At 39.3% G+C, this 19610-nt stretch overlaps 1 protein-coding gene across 3 annotated transcripts in view; it reads right to left on the bottom strand.

Moving 5' to 3' along the window:
* Positions 1-19610, bottom strand: part of LOC102932068 (neuronal vesicle trafficking-associated protein 1) — a 122109-nt gene that overhangs the window by 91226 nt on the left and 11273 nt on the right. Inside the window, exons 4-8 of one of the 3 annotated variants that reach the window (XM_027825376.3) lie at positions 15230-15276; positions 9550-9623; positions 8488-8570; positions 8236-8397; positions 4795-5900 (exon numbers count right to left, since the gene is read on the bottom strand). In XM_027825376.3, coding sequence (XP_027681177.2) covers positions 5227-5900; positions 8236-8397; positions 8488-8570; positions 9550-9623; positions 15230-15276 — 1040 coding nt within the window. In that variant the 3' untranslated portion in view covers positions 4795-5226. Of the gene's footprint in view, positions 1-4794; positions 5901-8235; positions 8398-8487; positions 8571-9549; positions 9624-15229; positions 15277-19610 lie in introns of those variants that run through there. The other 2 variants (XM_037898065.2, XM_043544652.1) reach the window with 2 other exon arrangements.

Genomic DNA, 19610 nt, shown 5'->3' with positions numbered 1-19610 from the left:
AGAACAAAACTATTGGCAAATCACAAAACCGCTGTGAATATCAAATACAACACCCTTCCCTCTGTCTTTAAACAACATTATGGATGTCTTTTTAAAAAATTAAATACTGAGATGTCATACCATTTAAAGATAGTATTTTTATGCAACAGGTAAAATTTTTATCTCCATTCACTAGGATAGAGATTTAATAAGGAGAGATGGAGATTGACTATTTAGAGACACCAAATTCAATATTAGGTGTCAGTAAGGATTAAGGAGTCAGGCTATGGGTCAGAAAACACAAGTCAACGTGTATTAACACAAAAAAAAATCTATTTGCAGTAGAGTGGAACACAGGTCATTCTAAAATCATTAGTGAATTACATTAAAAGACAGCTATGCTTAAGGCTCTTGTATTCTGTTGGCAATTTATTTTCCAAGTGACTCCATTCTCATATTTCAAATCATCCTGTAAAACACACTTGGTTTGGCTGGCTTTCCACCACTAACTTTCTCTTCAGCTAACATCATCTACACGTATTCTTGTACTTGACCTTTTGCACTCTAAGCACAACTCCCCAAACAAATCCCGAAGCAAGAAGATACAAAAAATACAAATTATCATTACTCTTCCCTGTTGAATTCCTCACCCCACCCCACCCCAGTCTATTTTCACTCTGTTTTGACTGGGGCTGGCCAGAAAACCAGAATTCCATTTAGCAAGAAATCAAGGTTTTGACATTTCGTTTCATTCTGCATCAGAAGGACACCAAGACTTTTTTAACTTTTTCTCTCTCACGCACCAACCCCCACCTCCAAACAATATCTCTCTGTCTCACCCACACCCACCCACTGTGGTTAAGACACTTGCCTAGGATATGGAAGACCTAGCTTTAAGTCCATGCCCAACCTGATTTGAGGTGGAAACCACAAAATGAATAGGCAGGTTAGTGCCCTAACCATCAGTCTCTCTTTGGCCCATTCTGGGAGTGGTCTCTTACTTTGACCAGAAACTCTACCTTGGACCTGAGAAATCTTCCCAGTGAAATTTGTGTCAAAACAAAAATACTTCCATGAAAAGTTCTGGTTTTGACAAAAATGCCCAACCAACTTTAATTTTCAGGAAATTATATTGTAAACTTCTCAGGACAGGGAGCTGTGCTTTCAAGGGCCATGCAGACCTATTAGTAATAACAGTGCATACAGTTCCCCTGTATGCACACGCGAAGGGTTGTAATCACAGAACTTTACCCTTGGTTCTTATGTAATTAAATCCAGATATTATCCAAAAGACACACTAATATCATTAGAAGTCTAAGCGCTAACACGGTCTAAAGTTCTCTTAATTATGGTGCAGAAATTAAAGAAAAAAGGGTAACTAAACAATGGGCAATTAGTAACATGTATCAGAAACAACAAGTGATTCAAGTACACAACATAGACTGAATGGCAATGCTAAACTGCAGGATACCGTTTATAATAAATAACTAATTAGTAGGTACTTTATTTACACCACATTAGGTCATATCATTCCAAGAAATATTGATTTAAAAAACCTACCCAAGGTACTTACACTGATGATAATGGCATAGCAGCAGTGCCTGATGCTTATGCGCATGGCTAGGCATGTGAACAGCAGCTATATGAATTTTCTGCTTGTAGAAACACTGTCCCCACAAAGCTAGCTGAATAATCATTTTGTGGTTTTCACCTCAAAGTGAAGATGCAGCTGCTGGTCTCTGATTTGGCCTTTTTCTCCCCAGAGGCAGGATCGTTTTTGTAGCGCGACCGTTCCCACTCACACTCAGAAAGGCTGCTTTCAGGTTGATTGAATAATTTGTCATAGGATTCTTTCCATATTTCAAGGAAACACTATCCCTTTCAAAGCATTCTTCCAGCGAGAGACCCCGCTGTAAAAGACACTGAATTGCACTTGTTATGGCACATTTAGGGTGACTAGATTTTCTAAATGCAAAACCAGAATGTATTTTGGTGAGGGAGAAAGAAGCATACACACAGAAATGAGGAAAAGGAAGGTGCCTATTTCACCCCTTAGCTTCCCAGATTCCCTCACCAAGCGTGCAAGATCATCCCCTTCCACCAGCTTGTCCCTCTCCATTGTTCAACCCCTTCCTCAAAGGTCCTTGAAACCAGCAAGTATAGCTATTGGGCCTCAGTGCTGCTACAGTAATTCCTGCTGCCACTGTGACTCTTCCTCCATCATCTGTTACTGCGGGGCCCAACTGTGTCTGTGTTGAGTGCGTGCTGTTTTTCTCTACTTCCTTACTGAAAATGCATTGGATTATGAGAAGCCTCAAACAGCACTCCATAATTCATAGCCTGGCAGCAAGTCAGAACTGAATCTTTGTGCATTTGGGCAGGAACAGGGTCGCAGAGGGGACTGCAGAAAAGGGGGAAGAGAGTATCTTCAACTTGCCCTTTGTGCAATGTGGCTGCACTCATTTGATATGTCCCCTCTCCAGCTGCCAAGTGGGTGTGCATGCAGCAAGGCTGAAGGCTGTTGTTTCATCTAAGACAGTGGTTCTCAACCAGGAGTCCGGGGCCCCTTATGGGGCCGCAAGCAGGTTTCAGGGGGTCTGCCAAAATAAACCAGAGAGCAGGGTCAGTGTTGGACTTGCTGGGGCGCAGGGCAGAAAGCCCAAGCCCTACCATGCGGGGCTGAAGCCACAGGCTGAACAAAGCAGCTTCGGGGGGGACGCCTGTTCCCTGCTTGATATCCCCTAAAGCCAGTCCTGGCTTTTAAGCTACTGGATATGCAGAAAAACAGTTGTGGCACACGTGGGCCAAGGAATTTTTATTGCATGTTGGGGGCCTCAAGAAGAAAAAGGTTGAGAACCCCTTTTCAAAGAGAAATCCTGCAACAAGAGCCCCCTACAATGTGAACAGATCTACCCAGCATGAAAGAGATGGAGGAAGGAGTTTGCAACAGCTGCAATGTCCCCCAAATGTTCCTCTATCTGGGGGGAGAGGGACAGACTGTCCCAAGGCATCTCCAGAGGCAGAAGGGAGGGTGAGAGATCCACAGGGTCACTGGTTTCTCCCTTTCTCAGAGACAAAGGCTGCTAGATTTACCTTTCATCTTGGATGGGACAAACCTGCTTGTGGGACCTGACAAGTAAGGGCCAAAAGGCACAGATGGGTCTTCCTTGATCTTGACTAATGCCTACTCACACTTTGCCTCTGGTACTGGGCCCAAGGATGGTGGTGGAAGTGTGAGAGTGAAAGAGAAACAAACAGGGGACAAAATAAGGTCTGTTGAATAGATGAGCCGTTTTCACAAAGGCCTTTGGTGTTGACCAAAAAGCAATCCAAAAAATAATAGTAGGGGGAAAAGAAAACAGGGAGAGAGAGAGAGAGAGGAAAAAGCTACAAGAAAAGGTTCAAAACAGACAGCAGAAATTCTTTCCCATCTTCTCCAAACAGAAACCACTGTGGCCTACCAGTTAGAAGCTTTTGTTTTTCCTTCCAGTCTGCACCTGCTGGCAAGAGGTCACAGTGTTTCCCTAAACATGTGTGGACTCCCGTCTAAGGGATTATATCAAATCTCTAAACTGTTTTCAAGTGTCTTAGCTTTTGTGTAAAACAAATGATGTTATGGTTGTGAAAAAAAGTTGTCATAACATGGAGTGAAACAGATGCAGAGATGTCTGCCTGAGTTTCCAGAGAGTCTGAAACAATAGCTAATGGACACATCCTATTCTTGTATGGTGATAGCATTTTTCTACTTCCAACAGGCCCACATTATCAAAGATGAAGCTGAAAATAAAACAGGGAAGCTGAAACCTTCTAATTATGTTTTTTCTGGTATAAAATAAAGACATTGTATAAACTGGTACCTAGACCACAGGTGGGTTTCCTAGCTGCATATAAAGCCATGCTTTTTTCAAATAGGAATGGCAATGTCATCATTTCCTGATGAGAACATACAGATCTCCTTCACTGCCATAGAACACTGTCAGCAACTCCTCGGACTACTAACTAGGCCTTTTGGTCTTAACTATCATGCAATCAGTTGTTGTTTCAGGAGTTTTTTTCTGGTTTGACACATGACACTGTGTCAAAATGATGCAGTCTTAAATGGAAATATCTAAATATTTTCAACACAAGTGAGGTACCAAAGCCTAACAAGAAGCAAGGTTATCACATTGGCTAGCGGACATCAGTGCGGAGAGCTATCTTCCCATGCACAAATCCAGAAGCTCCTTATAAAAGAAATCAACAGTATGCCCTCTAGTTTATAAGAGTCTCCAGACACCAAAAAAACTTCAAAAGAAACAAGATTAGTGGGAGTCATTTAAATTTCAAAGACTTTAATATCTGTAAAGACGTTTTGGCACAAAGCCTGAAAACACACTTAAATGGTTTGTAAACTTGCTTGGCCTGTAACACTTGTTTGACGGCAGCAACCCAGCCTGTGAGGCAGGACCAAAGAGATACTGAAAATGAAAACCATCAGCATAACACTAAGGCCTCTGGACAACCTCCTTCGAGTCCATTAATCCCAATAATTTGCCAACATTTTCCATTAATTTACCAAAAAACATGACAGTTTGTTGGTGCACTGACCATGAACTGCTTGTCTTAATAGCAACAGTGTGAGAGCCATCTGGAATAAATGGAATTTTACTCTTGAAATAGCTACGAACAATTTTCATTGCATCTTTACTAATTCAGAAAAGTGCAACACACTGAACAATTAAGATGTTACGTAAAATAACTTCCCTTTATTCAAATTAAATTATCATTTCTTTACTGTGTTCTACATTCTACAGATAAAACTTCTGTGCAAAATAGTTTATAAAATACGACAAAAGGCTTTTATTGTAAAAATAAAGTTTCTAGATATACAATTACTTTGCACTATTGACAAATATTGTACAGTATTTGACAATCAGTTTTAATATGTCACATTACTTAAATATATGAAGTCATGTAAACCAATGATCTTACTGATAAGCATTCCATTATTGGTACTTCAGCTTCTTGTGACTGGAACACTATTCTTTTCCCACACCTTACCCTAAGTACTGGTTTCGCTTACACACTCTCTATTCACCTTTGTGCACTTTAATAATGAAACTGGGCCTTGGAACAACTCAAGTTCCATTGAAGGATAGAGCATGCACAATCAAATGGGAGGAAGTGAACACTAACTGGAATATGTGGTCTTAGTCTGGTAAATTAAAACAATTCCCCTAAAAGGTTGTGAATCGGTAACATGAACCCTCATTGATCCAACTCGCTTTCATTCTGCAAGGTCTTCATAGCTAAGCCCCACAGGGTCATACTGGAAAAGAATGGTCCCTCATTACTCCTATATGCAGCAGAAGATGCACGATTGCCCAGTGGGTCACCACAATGACCATCCAGGGTTGTCATTGATGAACGAATCATAGAAATATTATCAGACTGTAGAGGTTCTTCTGCAGGTGATACATCTACCTCTGTGTAAGTGAAAGGTGGCTGAGGAGTTTGTTGTGTCTGAGGTTTTGGGAGTTCAGCAGGATCCAGACTCAATTTCTGCTGGATTGTAGACTCCTGGTGTTGAATCATTGACCGCAACTTGCAATAAGATCCTGCAGAACTATCAAATTCATTAGCTGAATTTCCAGCTGGACGAACAGGAAATTTAACGGATACTGGTAACAAAGTAACAGACATTTCTTGGGCAAATGAGTCGGAACCCTGAGATTTCTCAAGATCAGAAGTTTCAATTGCCTGAGTAAATTCCTCTAGAGTATTTGATCCCTCATCACTGGACTTGCAGTGCATTTTCTTGTGCCGCCGCAGAACAGCAGAACGAGTGAAGCATTTGTTACAGGTCTCGCAGGTATAGGGCTTTTCTCCTGTATGAGTCCGCACATGTCTGCGTAGGTCACCAGACCCTGCAAAACACTTTCCTGAGAGACAGAAGTAATACTTTTAGATTTTGTTCCTCTCAATGTGAGTGCCATGAACATGTTTGATTAGAGGGAATATCAAGAGTTAAAACTACAGATCAATTCCTATTGTGTCATGTTCTCTGTCTACAACAGTCTCAGACTTGTTCCTTCTATTTTTAAAACTCAATTATTTGTACTTTTCTTCTTCTTGACCCAACTTGCTCTCCTGTATTTCCATATCCTTCCGTTTACAGTCTATAGTCTCAGAAATCCCCTCTAGAACTGGAATGCTGTGACAAGCGTTAGTAGCAACCGCTTTTCTCAGTTTGTCTCTGTCTTTGCTGAACTGAATCCCTTTGATCCCTACAGTAGCAGTCTGAGGAACATGGCATGTTGATGACATTTCAAAATACATTTTTCATAAAAGAACTGCACTACCTCAAATACACCTTACAATAATTCCCTCAGTACAGAGGTACTATTGTCAGATACTACAGGGATGGGTACTGTTATAAAAACTTAGCTGCATTGATAATGTAAACATAAAACCCATTTTGGCTATAGAATAATTTTCAGTGTTGCAATTTTATTATTGCTAGGAGCATTCAGGTACCATGAAAAACTATCAACTTCTTAACATGCAGTATTTACATATTTTCAAAATAAACAGAAGCCAGAGGTAAAATAACTCTTATAAAATTATAGACAGCAATATAGTAAGTGACTGAAATTGGACAAAGATACCAATGTCATAGTGCACCAGGAGAAAAGGATGTTTCTAATTTCTAAAATTGCTACCTTAATTATACACAGTGATTCTGAGATTTTACATTCTTCAAAATAGTATAATTTGATTTTATATAGTTTTGTCCATTTTAATGATTGTTTTAATGCTGTACTTTATGTGGACAGGTACCACGAAAATAAAATGTGTTATTTGAAAGCTTAGGAAATTGCAATTGATCTACTAGCCAGTCATTTAAATATATTCTTATTTTTTTGCCATTAAACTTTTGCATACAACTGTTTATATTAATCTCTAATTTTACAAAGCCCAGGCTTTTCTGCATAGCCAATTATGCTACACTATCACTGGGTCAGCAGGTGTTGAATTTTTGCATATGGTGGACTATTTCTTAAGAGATGGATCCTCTTGTGGGTCATTTTTGTGCTCAGTCTAGATTTCACACCTTCTCTGTGGAAACCAGATGAACTGGCTATAAGAAAAACTAATCAGAACAATATTAAAGTTTAAAGTAAGCCTATTTTAATGTGATGGGAGAAACTGCTTGTTTACGCTTACTCTAATTTGTATCTGCTGTTTGTTTCCTCTGACTGGGTGAAAGGCTTTACATTAGTTAAGACTCACCTTGTTGCCTCAAGACCCCCATGTCAAGACATACTCTAGTTAGGTGTTTTTATCCTGTGTGTTTGCTATCCCTCTCCAATGTTGGTGTTCTTTGAACATGACTGAACTTACACCAAAAGCAACAATAGTCACAGGCAGATAATTAAATACCATTGCAGGATGCTGAAAGGTGCTTGGGGTGTGAGAGATTAGATGATTAATAAAACCTCTGTAAACTCACAAGCAAAGATGAATCGCTATCAAAGACAGCAGCTTTGCAGACCACCAGGAAGTGGGATCCATCTGATACAATTTGAGAACTAATATTCTCAGCTATGACCCAGTTATGCTTTATAATTCAAAAGAGCCTTCCCTTTACAAATTAAAGTGAAGGACTAAAGGTTGCTTCCAGCTTTCACTAGGACTCAGTGAGATCTCATTTGAATGTTGCAACCAAATGTTTAGGACAAAAGCACTAAGGCTGCTACTTCAACATACTTCTTTTGGAGGGAGGCTAAGCATGTCCTGGTGATAAGCAGAAAGTAAATCAAACCTCTGAAACAGCTATGATCAGTATTGCTGTTGAAAACCAGACTATAGGGTCTAGAAAGAAGATTCACCACTTTAAACAACATTCACTCTTCCAGATTCCTTTCTGTATTCTCCATTCAAAATTCACTTGTGATCTCATTTGTGCTCAGCCTAGCACAGTTTTAGGCTTAAAGAAAAAATAACTACCGCATAGGTGATAACAACAGGGCACTTTGTTGAAAAAGTAACATTTGTACCATCAATAATGTTAAAGTCCTATGTATGAGATGGTGTAAACAAGTAATAAAACCAAGCTGAAAACGATTTTAACCATCTGCTATGCCAAATAGAAGAGATCCAGGAAAGGGTATTTCAATCCAGTTTTACTTTGTCTATTTCCAAGTCATCAGTGAATAAGGTGAATTTCCACTAGCTTTTAAAAATAAATATGTATGTATTGTAAACCTTACTTACCACATGCTGAACAGCTGTATGGTCTTTCTCCTGTGTGCCTAATTCGGTGCTTTACTAACTTCCGTTGCATGTTAAATGACTTTCCACACTCATCGCAGGTGAATACTTTATCTGCTGTATGGGTCTTTTTGTGTTCCTTTAAGTTACTAAAGTTACTAAACCCTGGAAGAATGTAACAGACACTAAGATTAAGACGACTACTCACATTTCAATCATAAACCCTAAAGACAGAAAAAATTAATTCTAGCATACCTCTGCCACAGATATCACACAGATGAGGTTTTTCTCCAGAATGAATAATAATGTGACGCTGTACATCACCAGAAGCAGCAAACCTGGAACAGAATTTGGAAACTCAGTTAAAGTGTTTCTACATACCTACTACCTTCCATAGCTGTGTATCATATAGGGAGCAGCTGTTATGAATGCTTCATCAGCCTAGCAAATTCTAGAATGCTTAGAGGACTGTAGTCTGAAATATTAAAAACTCCTAACACTAGATGCTATTAAGGGGACATTGTCAGGTTCAAAATATTTTTTAAACAAACATAATGCCTTAAATTTCAAACATCTATTTTTAACAATCAAATTTATTTTTTGCCATTAATACTATTTCTTTAATTTTTGTATTTTGCCCAGCTTGAACAAAAATAGACAAACCAGTTACAAGTTTGTGTATTTTCTGTCATGTGCTGAATGCAGCAATATTTGTGTTATAAAGACTTCAAGGAAATATTTAAAAAACTCAAATAAAAATAATGAAGACCTATCTATTGACAATAGCTTTTGTAAAATTTAACAAAACCCTAATCATTCTGAGTCTAAATCATGACAATGTATAGCTTTAAAGGAAAAGCACAGAACTGTGCGTACTTTGAGTCAACATTTCCAAAAGTTGTGTTACGTTAAATAGTTTAATTAGACATTGGATATTTTTAGTTAATTAAAAAGTTGCCAATGAACAGAAATCCAAATAAGACCATAAAGACTCACCAGATGTGCTGATTTATGGGATATGGCACTAAAAATATATTTGCGTAAAGTAATTTAACCCATCATTCTGTGCTTGCTTTTAATAAGCAATTCCTAATGTTAATCTCTTGTCATTTACCAGTATCCAATAAAGGCAGAAGTGCACAAAGAGTGATGGGCAAATAGACAATAGAAGCCTATGGTGGTATAAATCAACACAGTCTACTCCTGTTACCTAAACCTTGGCCTCTGAGTTGTTATAAGGGTTAAGAAAATGTTTTATTAATACAATCTTAAAACACTGACATACTAACTGTATAGGAGATTAACAACTGTACTAACCTTTTCCCACAGATTTCACAAATATATGGTTTTTCACCAGAGTGCCGACGTAAATGAGTCTGAAGGTTACCTGCCTGAAAAGATGGGAATAAATGGTTTAAAGAGGCCAGAACTAGCTAGTTGGTGTCTGTAGATGAAGAGGTGTAAAGAACAGAATCCAGAAGCTGGCTTTCAGTTCCTAATTTTAAAACGGTCAAGGTTATGCACCATTTGAAGAATGAAGAATTATGCTGTTTGATCAAGAAATACTGTTGTCTACACTAATAGCCAGCTATCTATCTATGCAGCTATAAATTGACAACAGCAAATTGGGAAACAGAAAAAAGAGCAAATTAAAAAAAAGAAAACAGAAGCCCAGATTCAAACAATTTGGAAACAAGCTACATCTGAAAGACTGATCCTGTTAAGTGTGAAAACCTAGAACAACAACCAGGATTACAGTCATGGGGTGAGGCTTACTTACCAGTAATTAGATTTGTCTTAGTCTCCTTCTCTTCCCTATCCTACAAATAAAACACCACTACATCATGATGTATGACTTCACCTACCAGGAGGCAAAGAAAAATGGTCAGTTATTATCTACATATAATGTACTCAAGTCGGGGGGGGAGGGATAGCTCAGTGGTTTGAGCATTGGCCTGCTAAACCAGGGGTTCTGAGTTCAATCCTTGAGGGGGCCATTTGGGATCAGGGCAAAAATTGGGGATTGGTCCTGCTCGGAGCAGGGGGTTGGACTAGATGACCTCCTGAGGTCCCTTCCAACCCTGGTATTCTATGATTCTATGAAAAGCCACAAATATTTACCCCCAACAAAAGGAGAAAGTAGGATAAGGAAGAAGAGAAGACTATGAACAAAACAAATTACTGGTAAGTAATTTTTCCTTGTACATCTTCCATCTTCCCTGTCCTGCAAGAGTCATGTTGGCATATCAAGCAAGGCAGATAAGAAGCCCAGAAGCATGAAGCACACTTCTTCCTAATAACTCTTTGGCCTAGGCTAAACCTAAAACTTAGGTCAACCTAACTACATCGCCCAGGGTGGGAAAAATTCACAGCATAGTTAAGCTGACCTAAGTCCTGGTGTAGAACCATTAGGTCGAGGGAAGACTTTCTGGAGGGATGGATTAACTACAGCAACAGAAAAACCCCTTATGTGCTGGAGCAAGTGTCTATACTGCAATGCTACAGCACCAAACCTGCAGGGCCATAGCTGTGTCACTGTAGCTGTAGTGTAGACACAGCCTTAGTAGTGAAGATCAGTGATGGCTCTGAATAGGTAATCAACTGTATATGCAAGACATAGACATGTTGGAGGGAGGAGCCCCAAACATTGTCCAGGAATGTTTACTTGAGCCCAAGCTCCCTTGTTAACACTTGGCAGCCTTTTTGCAATTCTAGAACTGTTAAGGAAAGCAACTGATTTGGCTTTATTTAAATACAGCTCGAGTAGGAAATGTAAGATACATCTCTCTTATTAAGTGTACAGAGATTCTGGATAATGACCTTTATTCAGTAACCTCCCCAGATAAGGAAAGATCAGAGAAACTGACCTCAAGGCACACACTCCTGACTCTCTCTCCTTGAAATCCTCATAGGCAATGATAGTAACTCTTGACAACCAAAGTTTATGGATATAACGTAAGGTGGTGAAAGGAACTATCAGGGGATTAAACAACAAAGAAAAGATGAAACTGATTACAAAGAACCCATACAAATGAAAAATGACCATGGATTGCACCCTGAAATAGCTTGCTTTTAACCATTTCAAAGTCTTTCAGAAAGAAATCAGATTGACCCTTATACTCTCAGTCAAAGAGTCAGAAGGCTGAAATCTATAACAGGAAAGGGAACTAGGACAGATGTTCTAGAGACTCACAGAGTCTATGAGCAGATCTCTGGAGCTCTGAGAACAATGGGCATCTTGACTAAGATAACCTCTCCTTTGTATAACCTGACCATGTAGAACTGGGGTTTGGGAGAAGGGAGATTCTCCATGCAGAGGCACAACTTGGGAAGCTTGAAGTACACACATCACAGAAACGGCATAACCTCTGTTTCCGTTGTACCACAGAACAAACAGGAATATAGGGATTGTCTGCACTTGAAAGTCATTTCAGATTAACGTAGAGTGTGAATTTAAAGCGCAATAGCTATTCTGGAATAGTTTCCCATTTGGACATTCTTATTTTAGAATAAAAGTATCCACGGGGAGCTATTGCGGAATAGCTATTCTGGTTAATTTCCCTATGCAAATAAATCCATAATCCTTGACCCATCCCCTAAGGATGCCAGGACAATGAACTTATTATTACAAATTCTGATACCTTTGTTACAGGGGTAACGTGAAGCCTGGAGGAGGAGGACAGAAGTACAGTAGAACACCAGAGTTATGAACAGAGCGGTCAACCACACACTTCATTTGGAACCAGAAGTACACAATCAGGCAGCAGCAGAGACCAAAAGAAAAAAGAAAAAAAGAAGAGCAAATACAGTACAGTACTGTGTTAAATGTAAACTATAAAAAAATAATGGGAAAGTTTAAAAAAAAAAAAGATTTGACAAGGTAAGGAAACTGTTTCTGTGCTTGTTTCATTTAAATTAAGATAGTTAAAAGCAGCATTTTTCTTCTGCATAGCAAAGTTTCAAAGCTGTATTAAGTGAATGTTCAGTTGTAAACTTTTGAAAGAACCATAACGTTTTGTTCAGAGTTACGAACAACCTCCATTTCTAAGGTTCATAACTCTGAGGTTCTACTGTAAATCACTGTCCTATCACCTTTGGCCTGATCCCTGGGCTTTAACTCTGCAAAGGAATAATATTGACTGGCTAGGAAGATGAGGGATAGGCGGAGACTGGGCCTTTCAGTGAAAGGGAGAGATATTAAAGATAATGGGATGGGATTTCTGAGCCTGACTGATCCTGGTTGCATTCCACACATTAACTCAGAAGAAGAAAAGGACAGTTGATTTGATCCTTTTACAAATCTTTGTGACCAAAACAATCTCAGGCTCAGGTGGCATGTCTTAGGGAGCAGACACTCACACAAAATGTCCTGAAAGAGACTCTGCCGAGAAAGGTACAGAAGAGACCTGCAATGTTATCCTTGATTGCAGAGAAGAGGTGTGGCAAAAAATCATGCAGAAAAGCAGCTGGTATACTGATAGTGAGGGGAAGACATATGCTGGGAGGCAAAGGGCCCTTTTTTCTCTCCAAAAGTCAAGGTTAGTGTAAAGTAGGTTCCTTTTGCTCATTTTCTTCCTATATCCAATCTCAATTTTTCTATTTTAATCTTCCATTTATTTCTAAGTACAAAAAACAATACTGATCCAGCATCTGCTATGCACTTGGAACTGCCACAGACGTCAATAGGAGTCCATGAACTGGACTGATGTAAGACTGGGACCAAAAGCACAGCAGATGAAGGCTAGAGAGAACAGTGCTGTAGTCTCCCATACTTATAGGCTGTGACAACAAAGAAAAAACAGAGGAAAGTGGGAGGAACTAGTCATTATAAAGGCAGAAGTAAATTTTCTTTACACCTTACTTCTTGGTAGGTGGAGTCTTACAACATGTGGTTATGGTATTGTATTTGCAGAATGGAGAGAGGAGAGAGATATGATAAGAAGACTGATACCCGGAATTTCACTATTTCACCCTTCATTTGCTAATATTCATCAGTACATTAAGCCAAGAACAACAGAATTTTAATCACTGCTTTTGTAAGTCACAACACGTTTTTGAGATGTTAACATAAGGAAAGAATAGGGAGGGAGGTAAATTCCACTTTATGAATAGGAAACTAGTTGTAGCACTTGGATTGCATTGTGGACATTATATTTTGCAAACATGCATACCCTGTATTATAATTAGTCTATCAGCACTTTCAGGAGATTAAGATAGGAGAGAAAAACTGTTTAAGAGTAGTTAAAATGAGAAATCACAGTTTGCAGTACCTTTTGTCGACAGATGGAAAATTAAAAGAATTAATTAAAAACAAAGTCTGTTACATGAAAAATGTTTTAAGTTTGTCATAGCTGTGATACATACTTTATTTACTGTTTCCTCTCCCCTCCCACAAATCCCCCTTCAATAACTTAAACTAGCCTTGCAAAATGCTACTCCGCTTGCCTGAAGCAAGAAATGTTTTATGGTCAAATAAACCAACCATTTTGTCTTATCCTCATCAACATGAAGAGCAGCAATACATTCTTGCAGCTAGGCTGGTATATCTTCACAACAATTTTGAAAAGCTGCTTTTAATGGTTATACCCCTTCTGATACTTAGAATTTCAGTCTTCAACCAAAAAAAAAAAATGTTTTTTCTATGGCTAATATGCACTCAAAGCTGTCCAAAATGACTGGACAAGCACAATTGAACACTGAATGTAGGGCCGGACCTCACACTTCAGTTATTAAATCTATCCCAGTATAAAACATGCACTTTACTGTTTCTCTCTCTCTCCCACCTCCTGCTCATCCCCCTCTTGTAAAGTGTAAGTATTCTGATATAAATATAGGGTATCTTATGACCAAATAAAATATGGAATAGAGTAAGACTGTGAGTACAGATAATAAATTACAATGAAAAGGTGGAGTCCTAAATTTTCAGAAGTGGTATCCAGTATTGCTGATGCAGTTTTAGGGACAAAACAAACTGTATCCTTTTTAACAGCTTCCCTGATTGTACCTGTAAGTCAAGTAGTTAGGTGCCTGATATGTGCAAATGCAAGTGAATTTAACAGTACCTGCAACTTTGCAATTTAAATATTGGAAGTCAAGTTGAGGCGCAGATAAAATTCAAGGCCAGAATACCAGGAGGGAAAAAATCTGACTTTTATTTCCTAAGTAAACTTAAACTGGATTATTGTGTCAGGCTTTGGAACCATTTGAATTTCAGTTAAAAAGAAATTAGTCTGATTGTATTTATGCAATTATCAGCTACTCAATGTTTCGTATTTGGACCTCTGGAGAGGTGTGCATTGCTACATTTGGTGTATAGGAAGACTATAGGGTTTGCAACAAATTATATATCTGACTAAGAGGTATTTGCTTTAGAGCAGTGGTTCTCAACCTGTGGCCCAGTCAGCACAGAGCTGCAGCCCATTTGACAATCTCAGGCCCAAACAGGTAGTATTGGATGCGGCCCACATAACACATTATGGGCCACATATGCGACTCATGATGGTAAATAGGTTGAGAACCATTGCTTTAGAGTATGTAAAAATAATAGTATGCAAGACTGACTCCACTGTTCCTACAAACACCACTCAAATTGTATTTCTAGATGAGGTACATATATATTTTAGGCCCCACATTGTTATAATTTGGCAGTGAATGTACTCTAGATTTTAAATATGCAGAGGACTTTTTTAAAAAAATCTACATAACTAAGCACCCAATCGTTGAGAAAAAAGCATGAAAATTAAAGACAGATTGAGGGAGAGGTGATAGAACTGCTACATAAAAGTAAAAAGGCAGAAAACATCTTAAAGAAACCTAGAACACTGTAATTTGTATTTTCAAAAGCCACCAAAGGTGGCTAAATCCTAAATTTAGGATTGTAACGTTGGACAAAGCCATGTCATTTATATCACTGCAAACAGAACTAAGTTTACTTTTAGAATCAAAACATGGATGCATTTAGTTTAACTGTAAGTATCATAAAATAAAATATTCCCACCTGTGAGAAGTGTTTCCCACAAATGTTACATTCAAAAGGTTTCTCACCTAAAAGGAGAAAAGACAGAACATAGCATATCTAATAGTTTCAACAGAATACAAACGCTTTAAATTGGTATACTTTCCTCTAAAAGATATAATTTAGATACAACTTAAAGCCAAAAGGACACTTACCGAAGTAATTTAAAGAGAAAATTAAATAGGTATTGTGTTTCTGTCATTTACCTCTTAAAGGAGAATCTCTTTGAAATATAATTTATATTTCACAAACAAATAAGTAGTAAAAAATGGACACGAATAGAAACGTTCTTAACATTTACACTTTCTTCCTTGCAGCATAGGGGTGAGAATGAGAATTATAAATGCTTGAAGGAAATGTGGTAACTGTCAAATTAAGACAAAATTAAAAGGAGCACATCAGTTTTACACTTTTACACACACACACACACACACACGCAACCCTGACCTACAGACTGAAGCTAATCATTCACAGAGAAATCAAGTGTGTGTGAGGTCTTGTACTCTCCCTTTGCAAGATTCTGTTCACTTGACAAATCAGCTCCGATTGGTGAGAGACCCTGGAAGCAATCTACAGCCAGTGACTTCTCACTAAAAATAAACTGTATTTAACTGCCTTTACTTTTGCCCTCTAACCCTTCACACTTAGTTGTCCTTTATAATAGGATCTGACAACTGACTTGAGCATTTTGGTCACTAAAGAGCTTTGATGTTTCTCAACCAGGTATAAACTGATATTTCAGTCTCTCTCAAAATTATTTTGTGTAAGAAGCTTGACAAATAGGGAAATCAGTCCAATACACTGTACTTTTTGAAATGTAATCCCATTACACTGATATTTAGCCACATTCTTCAGTTTTCTAGTCCAGAAACCTAGTTATCAGTTTGAATCAATGTATTCTCTTTTCCACCTATTCCATAGAATCACAGAATAGACTCATAGAATATCAGGGTTGGAAGGGACCTCAGGAGGTCATCTAATCCAGTCCCCTGCTCAAAGCAGGACAAATCCCCAACTAAATCATCCCAGCCAGGGCTTTGAAAAGCCTGACCTTAAAAATTTCTATAAGGACATTTAGTCACTAAATAGTTCTGCCATAGTTCTCCGTTTTAAAGGGTTTCCTAATTTTAGATAATGGGTAATTTTCAAGACTGCATCTGTGATTTAGGAGCCTAAATTCCATTTTCAAAGTGACTAGGGCCAGATTATTAAAGATATTTAGCTGCCTAAAGATGCACTTAGGCATTTAGGGCTAGGCTTTTTAGGTGCCTAGAAAATCACTGTGATCCACAAAGCCTGGGTTAGGTGACTAGGCTCTCTATACAATGAATGGGGATAGATGCCTCAGAATGGGATTCACAATAAGCAGCATGCTAGGCAGCGTGGGGCAGCTCCTCCCCCAAGCAAGCCAGAGGGAGAAGGCAAGAGGAGGAGTGTTTGCTAAATTCTGCCAATCTCACAGAAACAGGCACTTAAGACTGGGCTGCTGGGAAGCTCTTCCCTTTGCTTGGGATTCTCAGCTGCAAACCCTCTCTTGAGATTAGGTACCTATGCTACTTTAGGAAGAAGCCCAGAGAGGGGAGGACTACATCCCTCATTATTTTTAACCCAGTGGATAGAGTACTCATCTGGGATATAGGAGAGCCTGCTTCAAGTCCCCTCCTCCACCTGAGGAGGAGAAGGGATTTGAACAGAGTTCTGCCACCTTTCAGGTCAGTGCCCTAACCACTGGGCTATAGGATATTCTGATGTACGGCCCCCTCAGTCTCAACTGCTGAAGCTGTTCCATTGTGGATAAATAATAAAAGCATCACTGATGGAAAAGGGGGAAAATAGGAGGGAGAGAGAATTAATATGACTGTGTATCCTAGTGGTTATAGCATTCACCTCTGAGACCCAGGATCCAATCCCTCTGCACCAATGACTTTTTAAAATTTATTTTTACACAATGGAACAGTTTCAGCAGGAGAGATTGAGGGAGCCACACATCTTTCATAGCCCTGAGAAGTAACAGATCCCCATTAAAATTCCTTCTACCCTCAGGTCGAGGGGGGGACTTGAACCAGGGGTCTCTGACACCCCAGTGAATACCTTAAAATTTATGAGGGAGGTCCTTCCTCCACCCACGGCTGTTTTGTGTAAGCTCACCTATTGTGTCCCGATCTAGCAGGTGAGTTCTGAGCACTTTTACCAGATTGGGCACTGCAGGCAAATCCAGGAGAAGAATGCCTATTTTCCTCTGGTTTGAGACTAGCCCTGTGGCTCAGGCATCCAAATGCCTGGAGTGAGGCAGTAGCGCACATGCTCAGAAGCAGAAACACAGGTGCCTATGAAACTTTTAATAAAAAAAATTAGGCATTGAGCGAGTTTAGGTACCTCAGGTTTAGATGGCAACTGGGCAGGGGTTTGTGAGTCCCAGTGAGACCCGATTCCGGGATTCAAACAACTAAAGTGGCCGTTAGTCACCCAGGTCCCTTTGTGAATCTCGCCCTTTCTGGAATTTTCAGAAGTGCCCAGGAACCTGACTTCCAGGGATTTCAATGGATGTTAGTCATCTTGGCACGTCTGAAAATCCCACTAAGTACCTACACACCTTTAAAGGTCTAGCCCTTTGGTACAAGGGAATCGAAGACTCATTGAAAGTCAAAGGACTAATGGACTTTTGAAACTTTCACCCTATACCTGGTTTCTGAACCATCACTGAAGTGGAAAAATAGTCTGTTATCCTTGTCTATCACTTCCCTAATTTTGCAGAACATCAGTCATACCGTCTGTGACCCTGAGAACCCATTAATGGCAACTGGCAAAGGGCTCATTCACTGTTCTGTAACAATAACCCAGGACAGGCCTAACAAACTCACTACACCCAACAAATTGATTTCATAGTATTTATACAAAGAGGGTCAAGGGAGGTATCTAATAAAAGCTTGTCATACTGGTCTTCATAATGATTGAGAGATGTATGTACGGATGACATTTAAGGAGCTGTGTGTATATACACAAGAAAATATATTTTAAAGTCTGAGTCAAAGCAGGGTTTACAAGCAGATTTTGACCAGACAAAGGATGTACATTCAATCATTTGCCTTGGTTCACATGTAAAATAAGTATTGTATGTCAACACAATGGAAGCCCATCTGCATACAACATCATGGATGTGAATGCAACATGGAGCCAGTGCATCAGGGAATAAACCACAAAGGTCATCCTGACTCCGGGGATAAAACAATGAATATTGGGGATATAGAAGGCAAAAGGACCTTTTTCATCCTTCAGAGAGGAAGTTCAAAGGGCAGCACGTTTTGCATTTATTAAAGGGAAATCCCAACCATGTTGGTTGGAGATGCTGTGAGCTTGCTTAGGGTGAGATTAACTATGTTAGACAAGAGTTTTAGCCTGTTGAAAGTTTAGACTCTGCGAAGCATGAAGTTATGCTTTTTGTTTTATATGTAACCATTCTGTTTCCATTTGTTATCCTTACTCACTAGCTCTTAAATCTTACCCTTTGATAATAAACTTATTATTTTCACTATATCTCAGCATTGTGATATTATATTTGAGCTGATCTGCAGTTGAATCAAACAAGCTGATACGTGCACTGTTCCTTAGGGGGTAGCTTACCTTGTAATTTCTGAGAGCATCAAATGGTTAAGGGCTGGATGCTGCAGAGGAATGCTTCAAGGGGATTTGGGGATTGGGATGCACCTACCGTAAACCTACGAGGCAAAGTAAGGGCTGGGAGAGCCCTGAAGAGATTGTTTCCGTGGCTCACAGACTGGTCGTGTCACGGGAACTGATGTCCAGTTAAGTACAAGAAAATCTTCCTATCATTTTGAATACCCTGCTTCTAACACCCAAAAAGCTACCCTGATTGTTAGCAGAGCTGTTGTATCTGACCTTGGTTGTCAAGAGGGCACTAAGAAACTACCTCTCTCCCTAGATACCCAGGCTATAGAGGGATTAGTAGATTAATGTACCAACACCTAATGCCCTGAGTTGTACACACAAACAAATAGGAAGCAACCCATTACATGGAGCACAGGTGTAGTATGTTAAACAGAATTCACATCATTAAATAGATTGAGTCATAGAATACACATGACATAGGAAGATACTTAATAGAGTAAGCAAACAGACAGTATCAAATTCTCTTCCCTTTACACCCTGGTGTGTGTCCTCTTCCTTTGCCTTTCTGTTTAGTATACCTCCTACTGCTTTAGCCACCCACATGTCCTTGCTTTGTCTGTCTCAATTTCCTATTCCTGTGCGGCTATATCCCATTCCCAGCACCCCATTAACAGTTAAATGGGACAGAGCACTGAAGAATTACGTGATGTACTTCCCACCTCCTCTCCCTCTTTTT

Source organism: Chelonia mydas, chromosome 4 (assembly GCF_015237465.2).
Source record: "Chelonia mydas isolate rCheMyd1 chromosome 4, rCheMyd1.pri.v2, whole genome shotgun sequence".
Classification (NCBI taxonomy): Eukaryota; Metazoa; Chordata; order Testudines; family Cheloniidae; genus Chelonia; species Chelonia mydas.
Note: the sequence above shows the minus strand (reverse complement) of the source record. Positions and strands in the feature narration are given on the sequence as shown.